The following is a 12483-nucleotide window of genomic DNA, read 5'->3' on the forward strand; positions in this document are numbered from 1 at the left end:
CAAGACTGAATCTCATTTAGAAAGCTGCTAGCATGGCTTACGCTGCACTTAAGGGCATCACCTCTTCCATGAAACCATCACCTTAATGAATTAATCAGAAGACACGCATTGGAAATAGACACTGCACCAAAAATAACCAGTACCTTATTTGTGTAGGGATGGATCTAAGTTTGCCACCTAAATACTCCACCTATTGGGAAGGGGTACTGTAATCTTAATCCTGTTTTATCAGGGTTAAGAGTGCACTTCACTCACACTGCAATAAATCAATCTTAACTTCTAAATAATTCATCTGTCTGTGCCCCACTCTGTTGCACTGTGCGTAAGTGTGTGAACATGTTTCCTCACCAGCATGTATGTATATATTACCCACATTATGGAGAATGTATGTGAAAAGTGAAGGAAAGGTGAGAAATTATGAGTGAGAGAATCTCCAGATGCATTAAAACGTCTAAATACACAAGCAAGCATCAGTGTGTGCACATGTCTGTGTTTACATACTCGGGTGTGTGTCTGTCCAAGGAAGAGCGTGAGCGCGTTTGTGTGTTCGGTAAGCCTCCAATGTTCTGGACGGGTCAACTACCCTAGTTTGTTTAGCTGTACTCTGCCCTGGTCACAAGCTTAGGGGAAGGGACAGAGAGGGGTAAGCTGAGAGCAGAGTCTTACAACAGAAGGCTTTGTATTTGACACCACACTATAGCTTCCTTATTGGTGCAAAACAATATACTTTGACAGTATGTTGTCTATTGTTGAAAGGAACCTACTCTTTAGTCATTGGGACCAGTTTGCTTCGGGTGGGGTGTCAAGTCAGAAATGCTTGAAAGATGACCAAGATGAAAAAGTTTTGCTTGGATTAATATTTTAAAAATATAAAACTTTCCAACAATAACATATTTTATATAGTTTTTATTACACTTGAGGAAAGACATTAAAGGTTAAACCACATTCTTTCAAACCTGTTTCTCAACCCAGCACACCTTTTCAGTCTAACATTGTTTTTTTCCCATAAACTAAAAGCGTTCCTCAGCTGAACTCAGCCTTTGAAGATTTCAAATTTTGCTTGTAAAACAAGCAATTGTGCTCTTTAACACATTCACCATTTTGAAATGGCTCTTTTGGGAAACTCAGGGCCCACTATGACTCTGATCTGAACATTGAGCCCTTCAGTGCCTCATTGGCCTAAAAAGAAATTATGGCGATAAAGCTGTGAGCTTTATGGCTCTTTTCCTCATATGACCTTGGGTGCCTTCAGCACAAAAGAATGATAAATAAACTTGACTTTACTCTTGAGAGTGAAGATAAAGAGGTCAGACTCTTTTTGAGGATATATGTTGTCTTTGATGTTGCAAACAAACAGATTTATATATTTACCTCCTTAGATGTTTGCTTTTATGTAGTTTGTAATATATGTGTGCCTATTTGACTTTTCTAATGATCTATGTGGCTAACCTTACCGGTGTGTCTTGTCATCAAGTTGTAGTTAGTGACTCACCCAATACCATCAATGGTTTTTCTGGGACATCAAGTCATGTGGGAGTGGGCATTTTAAGGACATTAAAGTCATTAAAGCGTATTGTATATTACAATTTTTTTTTCTAACCTTAAATTGCTGTTGAGTCTGTCATTGTTAATTTGCTTAATACACACAAACCCATATGTAGTGGCTCATTTGAAGTTTTTGTATGGTCTTTTCCAGGCAGGACAAGCTAAAGGTTCACATGCGCAAGCATACAGGAGAGAAGCCTTACCTGTGTACTCAGTGTGGCGCCGCCTTTGCCCACAACTACGACCTGAAGAATCACATGCGTGTGCATACAGGCTTGCGCCCCTACCAGTGCTCCAGCTGTTTTAAAACCTTTGTGCGCTCAGACCACCTCCACCGTCACCTCAAGAAGGACGGCTGCAACGGCATCCCTTCCCGTCGAGGCCGCAAGCCACGCATACGAGATTCTGAGCTCCTAGATGGTCCTTTGGAACTTCAAGGCCCAGACGCAGACATCGATAGAGGTCGACGGCATCCGGACAGGGGCACAGGAACATCAGTCATGGAGGAAAATTACGGTAGTCACACGCACAGCCCGGTTGCCGATGGGGAAGGTAGTGAAGATTTGACCTCGGGACAAAGGGACTCTGCGACTACGTGAATCCGTCTTTGTCAGAGAGGGCTTTACTCAAAAATGAGAGGAAGAATGAAAAAAAATTAAGAAACTTTAAACTACATGGTCCTCTAAAAAAAACAAAAAACAAATCAGGGTGTCACAAATCTAATCTTCTGGTTTCTTTTTCCTCCTCTTTTTTAGCTTCTGCATTCCGCATAGAGACTTAACCACCAAGTTACTGGTCTATTGGAAGAGCGAAGAGCACTTCAAATCACTCACCCATGCTGTCACCATCTTTCTGGGTCTTTTTGTTGGTGTTTTTGTAACATAATGGCATAGCCATGTGAGTACGAGAAAAAGCTACTATGCAGTTTAAACAAGTTCCTCATCTCTGGGTTGCATCAACAGGGCCTTGTCTTAAAAAGTAAGGTGTCAAACACCGGGCTGACTGCTGCTTCAGCAGGTTAGCTATGAATGGTCTAAGATGTAATCAAGGCAACCAATAGATCTCCTTTTCTAATGCAATGAGCAACATGTACATACACTATAAAAAATTATATTGTCTCAGATTGCAATATATGCAATATTCTGATGCAGCACCTTTTTTCTAAATGTTCCAGAAAAAATCGGACAGGGGTTTGATTTAAAGTGTTACTTTCTCTATAAAAGATGTTTTTGTTTTTTTAATAGGTTATCTTTTCATGGTTTAACAGGTTACCTTTTGAGTTGAATACACATGGGGAGATCTCATTAATTTGTTTCTGGCAGGGAGAGGGTAAGACAAGGGATGAGGTCCTGTGTTTCTAAAGCACTACCTTCATCTGATCGCCACTGGGCACAATCATGTTAAATCTTACCTCTCACAGGCCTGCTTTTCCTTTTTGGCTGTCTTATTTGCATTATAGTCTTTCTTATTTTTGGGATTGTCTTAATATTTTGTCATTTGATTTCTTTTTGACCTTTGAGTTGACTATTTTGGGTACTTGACACTTTACATTTGTATACGTGTGTGTATATATTAGGTTGTAATCTTATGAGACCCTTTACAAGAGGGATATTGCAGATAGATAGGGTTACATCTTTCTTAAGCTTCACTCCAGGTTTCTCACTGCGTTAAGTTTGCAGGGGGGAATATGCTGTTTGATGTTGTAGAGCATTATAATTGAGAAACCCATTTTTTTCCTAAGCTGCACTTAATGGAACCCAGAAGTTTCTGCCCAAAGTATGAATTGTGATAAATGTGCTTCATTTTGAGTCTTTCTGCAGGAGAGTGAAACTTTACGCAAACGATTGAGTGAGGGCACCACTGTTATGCAAATGGCTAGTGGACAACTTAAGCAGGGAATCTTTTATTTGTTTGTTTGTTTCAGCGACAGAAGGAGAGATAAAGAGTCGAGCACCTTTTTTATGCATTTGCACAGCTTTACTAAAGATATCCAACAGAGATAGAGAAATACCTATTTAAGGAGGCAGTTTGGGTTAGGGAGATACAAAGTGCTTATTCAATTTCTTTGCCCAAGGGACCACAGAAAAAAAAAAACTGAAACAACCTGAGCGATAAGGTGAGCAATAAATTAATGTCCAAGTCCAAATAAGCACACAACTGTAGCCGAGTAAGAGGGAGGGTCCAGTTTTTATTATTTGAAACGTGAACATTATCAATTAATGCAATGTATATAGTTAAAAAATTTGAGCAATTAAGACTTTCACAATCCAAGTGATTGGCCGAAGTTTTGAAAGAAAGTGTCCTAAAACTGAGACCTTTATTTTAAAGTAATATGTGCTTGCTTGCGTTGGTGAGATCGGGTGCAGCACCGTCCTATGGCCACATCAGAGCAGGATGACTCATTTAGAGGGGCCTAGAGCGTCAGCAGGCACTTTGTGGGCACGTTGAGACGGGCTCCCCCCAAAACCCAGCAGAGTGGGTTATTTGGTTGAGTTAGGCCTCTCGTTTAAATAAGGCATGTATGAGGACAAGACCTGACTAAGGCAGAGCCTTTTATAGATGATGAAGTGGCAGATTTGAAAGAAACTTTCCAGGAGCATGCATCCTAAAAGCAGTTTGTGATCCTTGCTATATCTTTCAAGTGGATCTCATTGTATACAATGCCTGTGGTTACAGCCATGGATGCACAGTTTTGTTCTGGTGTGAATTAGAGGATATAATTTTGTGGCATCATTCCTTCTGCAGTGCTGTACCATGTTTATCTGCCTTTTGCACCTTAATAAGAAAGAAGCAAGATTTGAATGCACTTTGTTACTGAGAAGGGCACTTTTTAGTCAAAAGAAACGGGTACTTTCAAACAAAAGAGCAAATGTGCTAAAAATAAAAAGGCCCATCCAAGTGGGGATACTTGGCTTTAAAAAAAAAATATAATAGTAATTATTATTATTTTGGCTTGTACGTATGTGTTGCTTATAAGTCTTGACACCAAGCTGCCAAAAAAGTGCACAGTCACTCAAGAGAAAGGACAGGGTGATTTCGTGTTGAAATTTTTGATTGATATGACGTTAACAGAAAAGAGTAACAGGATAATAAAGGATGGATATATATATATATATCAAGGACATGAGTATATATGATGATTAATTGCACTTGAAGTTAATTAAAAAGTTCTCTATTTTGTCTTAATACAGAGGAGTGTAAAGATGTGGCAGCATCTGCAGGGATTTATGATGGTCTATAACTACATACTCCATTTAAACCGTTTAGTTTCTGTCAATGCATTGCAATATGCTAAATTACGCTGGTCAAGTGTCGTGTTCACTTTAAATTTGTTGTTGAAGGCCACACCCTAAGCATCACACTACTGTAAGTTACGAAGTACGTTTTTGTGTGACTGGCCGCCATGGCAGAATTAATCCTTCTGGAAATTCCAGTGTGTGAGCTTGTTTTCACACCCCAAAACACCCAGTTAATAATACATCACATGCCTGTAAGGGTTTGTGTGGTAACACATTGACCTAGACCATCTCTTATCAACTGTTTCACTCATTGCTTGTGATCCTCCAATATGAAGTTCACAGTAGCTTTTAGATTTGTTTTCGGGATTTTTTTGTACCTATGCCACCACCCAAATCTATCCTCCCTCGTTGCAGAAGTTGGAGTGGAATTGTTGTGGAAAAGGCCTACTTGAGTTCCCTTTCTGTCTATTTTTTTCTGTGATTATTGAGTGTGAGAATTTAAAACTTGCTATGCTTCTTTTTTTTTTTTGTAAAATGTGTTGCGGCTTGTTTGTATTTCTAGCGAAGATAATGTTAGTTGTGTTTGTGGGGTTTAGGGTTAAATGGATGGTTAGGTGGGTGGGAGGGGAGGGGAAGGGAGGTACAAAGCCTGATAGCACTGGAAATGGTGCTTTAGCTGAGAAAGAGTTTTTGCACTAAAAGTCACTCATGTCCTTGTCCTTGGAGGAGGAGGACTGGGGAACCGGCAAAAGGCAAGGCCTTTGAGTTTCTGAGAATACAGAGTCTGTTTAATCTCCACTTCCCTATGCTTGCATCTGCAATTAACTCTTTGTAAACCAAAGTGGGGAAAGACTAGGATGACAATTCTTAAGACGATTCTTAGCCATTAAAAGAGGTGAATCTTACATAAACATGTGTAAACAAAAACATTTCCTAGATGACTGTAGGTCAAGAGTCCAAAGCAACTCCAACAGAAATAAGCAGCTTGAGGAAAGACACAGTATTCATGGAATGGCTTATTTCTAATGGTTAACAGGATCAAACCCTAAGCATCTGTGTCTACGTAGCAGTTTGGTGGAGTTATTAGAGGTCTTTGTGAGTTCACACAGACTCATTGGCTTGATCTGTTCAGAGGGTCCTAAAGGAGTCGGGCAGTGTATTGAATCTTGACAAGTGGAGAAGGATTGCAGAGAGAATGTGCCTTAACTTAAAAGAAGATTGGGAGGATTCTTCAAAAGATGGTTTCCATTCCAGCTTCCTAAACGATTCTTGAATACTTGTCAGTTGACATCAATGTTTTATTGTGGACATTTCTAAGAACCAAAAGGTTGTTTGTCCACAGATTGTCTAATACACCTCAACTTGTAAATACAACTAGTTAAAATTGTCTCCTGGGAAAAAGTTGATTGCAGTGAGGAGATTGTCATCTTTACTTCCATTTAGCGCTGTTTATTGCTTCTCCCCCAATCGTGACTCCACTGACAGACACTACAGTGAGAAACTGTAAAAAAAAAAAAAAACACACATTTCCATGACTTTAGAAGCACCATGTAATATCCAAATCTTTATCTATTTTGTGTCTTTATCGGTTTAATTTATTGGACAGGATGTCAAAAAAGCATTAAAGATTACAATGACAGTGATAACCGTAATAATCATGGAGGATAATCTTATTACAATTTTAGATGTTCTGGCTGGGTCAAAGCACAACTAGCTGAGGATGACATAATGTATGGCTTGATTTGCACAGTTGTTCTCACCTGATCCACTGCTGTTTGATGCCCAGAGGAGAGGTCGCGTTGCACAAGGAGCGGCTCATGGGCGGTGGGTACTAGTTTGCACAGATTGGGGAGGGTGGGTAGCATTTTTGTGCAGGTCGGGCATGGGAACTGTGTCTTATAAGGGGGCTTTGGAGAGCCTTGTCAGGTATTGCTGTGCCATTCTGTGTACCTAAGGAATTTATAGCCATCTACGTCTTTGACTGCCTCAGCTGGTTATGTTTTACTGATCAAGGAGATGTTCTGGAGAGCAGATGTCAGAGGTTGTGGTGGGAGGAGGGGGTTTTGGGATTATGGGCCATTGTCTATGCTTCTCAGGTTAAATAAATACAGCAGTCCATTTTGTTCGGTTTAAGCTCAAATTTTGCCTTCTGTGTAATCAAAGCTTTATCGTACTTAAAGTACACCAACCGAATATATATTATGAGTTTTGAAGATGATATCGAAAAGCCAACTACCCATGTGACCACAACACCCTCATTTTTATTTTGCCTAATAACTGTACGTTCTTTTCTAGTGTAGAAAAACAATGGCAAAAAGTCAGATTTTTTTTTTTTTTTTTTTTTGCACACGTCCTAATATTCTAGAACGGTGTATTGTCTCTGAATAAGGCCAAGACAGCAGGGAATTTTGGGATGGAGACATCAAATCTGACGTCTTCAACAAGTCAAGGATGCATTCCATAAGTTTCTCTTAATAGTTGTTCGAACGAACAGATGCAGGTAAATGGAAAAGAGGTGGATCTTAAGTCTTAAATGACTTTCTTAAAAGTTTGTTTCTCTGTTCCTCTACCCAGAATGTGCAGGGAAAAGGAGCGTGTTGGGCTTCACAAAGCCATCAAGATGATAGCAGTTCTGTGATTGTAACAAAAAAGCACTTTGCAAAAGGCCATCCAGAATATTGTGTGCTGTCTCCTTTGATTATTACTGTTGTTGTTATTGTTATTTTTTCCATCTTGTTGATGCGTTTTTTTTTTTTTATCTCATTGTGGATGTAATGATTTATTTAAATGCAAAAACTACATGAAAAGAAAAGAAACTTGAATATGCGATATATTTGGGTTGAAGTCCATTTGAACTGCCGCCCCGTACCACACACACATCTCTGGAGATACACACAAAACAAAGAATGGCATATGTTCAAGTTGTTGTACATGTTTTCTTTTAACAGTTTTGCACCTATGAACTCAACTCATCACAAAGGACTTTACGTTTGCTTAAAGGACATTTCTTCCTGGGTTTCCATTGTTCTGCAAGATGCTTCATAGACAAATACAGAATTTATAAGATAATAGATGTAGATTATTGGTATTGTTGGGGCGTAACTATCCCCGACAATGTCCATTAAAAGGCTGCAAATACTCAACTTGCAATCCACCCTGTCCTAGGCAGTCAGGTTTGGACCATTATACTTATACATTATACATAAACTTTCCTGCATATGGAAAACATGTGATATTTCTTTATTGCATTCCTTCTATGTTGTTAGATGGTAAAATATATTTTCCACAATGTTTTTGCATAAAGTTTAAGAGTTTATAAGGGACTCCTATACTATATTCCAAGCTAACATCTCTTGTATGTTTCACATTTCTCGTATCAAATCTGTACGCATAATTCATCATGTGGGTAATCAGCTGAACGGACGCAAGCTCTGCACAGAAAACAATAAGTCATTTTCATGCTTTGGGGGCACTTTTTAACACTTATGTTGACTTTGGGGCGGCAGAAAATTCCCAGTGTCTCAGGCTTGGACAGCAGAAACCCTTTTTTTTTTTTTTTTTGTTAATTCAAGACCTGTTCCTTTCCATTGTCTGTCAGTGTGTGTTGAAGCTATTGAGATGTACAGGAGAATTTTGGGAGAATTTGCACTTTTGGCGGTGAAAAGAATTTGTATTGTATATGAGACCACTAAATCTACATCGTCTAAATCAAACAATTCCATGTTGTTTTCCTTTTTCATTTTATTCAATTTTTTTTCTTTTGTTTTATTTTTACAAAATATATCCAAAAATGTCTGACGTTTAAGAAATAAGACATTTCTATTAAAAACAGAATGTTTACGATCTCCCTGTCTTTGTGTATGCTATAATTTAAACAATTACAAGTGTGTAATATAGGCATGTCTGTATCTATTAATATGTATATGAATGAAATGAAAAGAAAGCTGTTTTAATCCCGCTGAGGAAAAAAAAAAACTTATTAAAACCTGCTGATTTAAGATGGTCTCCCAAGCTGGGGTTTAGCAAGGAGGCTAGCTGAAAAGTGCCCAAAACCCCTCTAAAACTAGCCAACAGACCAGAGACCAGCTTAGGTTGAAGATTTTTTTTTTTGTTGTTTTTTTTCCACCAGGAAATGTAAGGTGTTTGCACTTTCAGAGTAAACAAAATTGTACTTATCCTTTTCCTTTTATCTAGAATGTTTACATATGCACCAGTGGCCTTGATCTTAATACTGACACCTATCGGCGTGGATGTAGCACTACACAAAATTTAAGTTTTCTGTTTATGCAGAGTAAAAACTTTCTTTTCACATGAGCCTCCATCATTTGAAACATTTTCCAAACATGTTTTTCACAGAACATAGTTTCTCACTAGAACTGGGTAACTTGTTTATAGAACTCAAAATACTGTAAAAAAAGAAATATATCACATTTGCAAACGAGCTGTTGTAATGAATACAGTGTACTGCCGAATCATAGCCATGTAAGCTGGTAGCTGGATTAAAGTTGGCATTAACTGGTAGACCATCTTGGTCCAGCAACGTATGAGCTAATCCAACAAGCTTAAGATGTCAGGCTAGTTTTTAGAAGATGGTAGCTGGTCAACCAGCTAATAACCACTTAATTATCAACTCAGACCAGATAATGCTAGCGCCAAAATACAGCTACCAGTTTAAGACTGTCTCTAACATGACTTGTGTGACAGCTATTAATTATTTCTAACCTTTTAGTCAGTTGAATGGGCCTAGCATGCTTAAAAAAAATCCTCAAAACTGAATTTGTGAGCGCATGCTACTGTAACCTAATTAACGGTCAGTTCGCGCCAATTAAGGCAGAGGTATGATGACATAAATTCGTGGGGGAAAAAACGATCATTTGAGACTTATAGATTATCAGTAATACTTGTAATGTAGGATTTTCTTTGAAAATACGCACTTACGTGACATCAAGTAGGTTATCCAACAAGACGTAGGCCTTAGACATTTTCGCCATTGCATATTTCGTGTGAACTTTCAGGTCAATGGGCCGCGCGAAGTGAAGCCACTAAAAAGCAAGTTAATTCAGTTCATTACATCACCACAAGATGTCACTATACCTTAACTGTTCTTCCGGTACAAACTCTTCAACATATCACATGTGATGGGTTTATATCCAAACGACCTGCATTGTTCTTTGTGTATAGTGAATGTCATTTACTATAAGGTTGCTTCAAATACAATTCATTTTAATCTATAGTTATTTATTTATAATTATGAACTGTGAATTTTTATTTATTTATAATTATGAACTGTGGCTTTTATTACGTGCTAAGGGTGATTCTTGTTATACAGCACATTTCCATGTCTCATCATATGTCTTAATATTTGGGATAAAATTTTACAATTCTTAAAGATGAAATCATGTTACTTTTTTATCACAATATCCACAATTAAAAATGAATAACATTTTCAGTAATTTCACTACACTGGTTTGAGTGGACATTTTGTCGTCACTTGGTGCTATTCACTAATTTCTAAAATTAAAAACTGGTAATTTATTAAGACATTTTTTAGATGTTTCTCAATTTCTTTTGCCTAACTGAAATTATTCAAACATTTTCTTTCTTCGTATTACTATTAAATTGGTCATCAATTTATATGTATTTCTTTGTCACTTACCATTTCAGATTCACTTACCATTCTGTCCTTTAATATCCCATTTAACAAAAGCCAGTTCAACAAAGTGTATTTGTGGCAGGAAAACAACAGAAACATCAGTAATATTATCTGTGATGTTTTGTGGTATTACTTGGTTTGTCTCACTTTAAAACATCCTGTGTGATAAAATGAGAGAAATCAGTTTGATGTAACAATTTCAAAAGACACTTAAAAACAATTGATAAAACTTGACTTCAGTATTGGGGGAATGAATCACAAGTCTTAAAAGATTTTTTCCCCAGACTTTATTAGGGTTTTTGTATGTAAAATATGTGAATAAATGTTCGCCCTCTCTATTTGAGGCTATGGGTATTGTCCTCCTCCTCCAAATGTCCCAGACACAACAGAAACAGGATGAAAACAGAGAATTAAGGGGTGATTAATAATTAAGCAGAACAGAGCAGGCGAAGGGGTTACATTGTTTTTCTCACTCAGGGGTGTTTTTTCTGTCCGAACAGATTGAGTTTGGAAACAGGGTCACAGGGATCAAAGAAAACCCTGAAGCAGCCCGTTGAGTTTTTTTTTGTTTTTTTTTTAGATATCTGCAGGCCCACTCTCTGTATTCTCTCCCTCTTTTCTTGCAGTGTGTGTGCGAGTCAGTGAGAGAGAGATTTCACGCTATGACAGGGCTAGATAAAACCCCTGCAGGTTTCCCAACAATGAACTCCAGGAGGTATATTTCAAAGAGAAAAATATGTCTTAATCAGTTTCATTGACAGCCTATAATTTCTGAGAGTCAAATGACATTAAAATCACACTTGGATTGGTTGAAATCGATCGTCAGGTACACTTAAATAACCCCACCACACTGCTTATTTAAATGATGAAAAAAGGTAATTGTATCACTCTAGTCTCTTTTCAAGTACGGATTTGTTGGTAACTATTCCATATGTCAATAATTTGGTGCCACTCAATACAACCCCCGCCCTTTGATATGTTAATTAGGGACCTTGACCTTTAACCCCTGAACCTCACATCCCCGTATTGCTAGTGCCCCCCAACCCCGTCCCACTCACAAAATGCTTTCAGGGGCGCACCGCCGTCCCGAAGCCTCGCCTCTGGACATCTCTCTGTCCCTGGAGACTGAGAAGCGAGGTACCTTTAAACCACTGCGGCAAAAATCCCCACCAAAACTCTGCAGTCATTAATATGCAAAAATGCAAATGAGTGGGTAATTAAGAGCTGGAGCTCTCTGGAGGCTCTTTGATTGCTAATGAATTCTAATCTGCAAAAAAGGGGGGGAGGGGAACGAGGAGAAAAGGATGAAAGAATCAGACAAAAAGAGGGAAATATTAAAAAGTCGCTCCTATATGTACTCATATAATCCCTTATGGAAGCTACAAAGATCTCATTTGCCATCTGCAGCCATGTACACAACACTTTAACCCGTGCGGGTCGTCCGATGACCAGAGACAAACATTCGCTAGAAATGCTAACAATTGGCCCTGGGTGAAATGATGAGCGTATCCAAAAACCCTGACATTCCAAAGGCCCTTTGAAAGACTTTCTAAACAATAAACAGGATACTGCAAAGCTGTGCTGTACACCCTCGTAACATAGATCTTGTTTTACGGTAAATGGTGGTGAAGGTGAGTTCCTGAGAAAGACAGTGACAGAGAGAATGTCGGAGAGGTCAGGTAGCATGACTGTCTGCATGGCAGCACCAGCTGTGTTGTAGAGAGGAGATGTTATTTCATCACTTTTGCGAGCGAAAACACCCCCACTCACACTCCCTCGCTCACTCTCTCTCTCTCTCTCTCTCTCTCTCTCACAGGCACACACAAACATGCTGTTATTGTTACTGAAGTAGTCCCACGATACCCACAATCTCTCACTTCACCCCTCCACCCTCCTCATCCATCTCTCCTTCTTTTTTTCGCTCGCTCTTCGCATTCTGCACCTCCTTGTTGGTTAACTTCATTCAAAAAGTGATCATTTTTATTGTTTGTTCTTTCGTTATTTAACCCTCATGTCGTTCCAAATGCGTGAGGTTGAACATAAAAG

The 12483-nt window shown here is 38.6% G+C and overlaps 1 protein-coding gene and 1 long non-coding RNA gene across 7 annotated transcripts in view; one reads left to right on the forward strand and one right to left on the reverse strand.

Moving 5' to 3' along the window:
- zbtb7a (zinc finger and BTB domain containing 7a) overlaps positions 1-6384 on the forward strand; it is a 17753-nt gene extending 11369 nt beyond the window's left edge. For 5 of the 6 annotated variants that reach the window (XM_079889754.1, XM_079889755.1, XM_079889757.1 and 2 more), the window contains exon 4: positions 1697-2248. In XM_079889754.1, coding sequence (XP_079745880.1) covers positions 1697-2144 — 448 coding nt within the window. In that variant the 3' untranslated portion in view covers positions 2145-2248. Of the gene's footprint in view, positions 1-1696; positions 2249-2300 lie in introns of those variants that run through there. The other variant, XM_079889753.1, reaches the window with a different exon arrangement.
- On the reverse strand, positions 5299-9345 carry LOC307169240. Its single transcript, XR_013823070.1, has 2 exons — positions 6545-9345; positions 5299-6285 (listed from the first exon to the last, which is right to left on the reverse strand). It is a non-coding gene; the product is annotated as an uncharacterized lncRNA (long non-coding RNA).
- Positions 9346-12483: the final 3138 nt, after the last annotated feature.

The sequence above is a fragment of the Squalius cephalus genome, assembly GCF_949319135.1.
Source record: "Squalius cephalus genome assembly, chromosome: 13".
NCBI classification, from domain to species: domain Eukaryota; kingdom Metazoa; phylum Chordata; class Actinopteri; order Cypriniformes; family Leuciscidae; genus Squalius; species Squalius cephalus.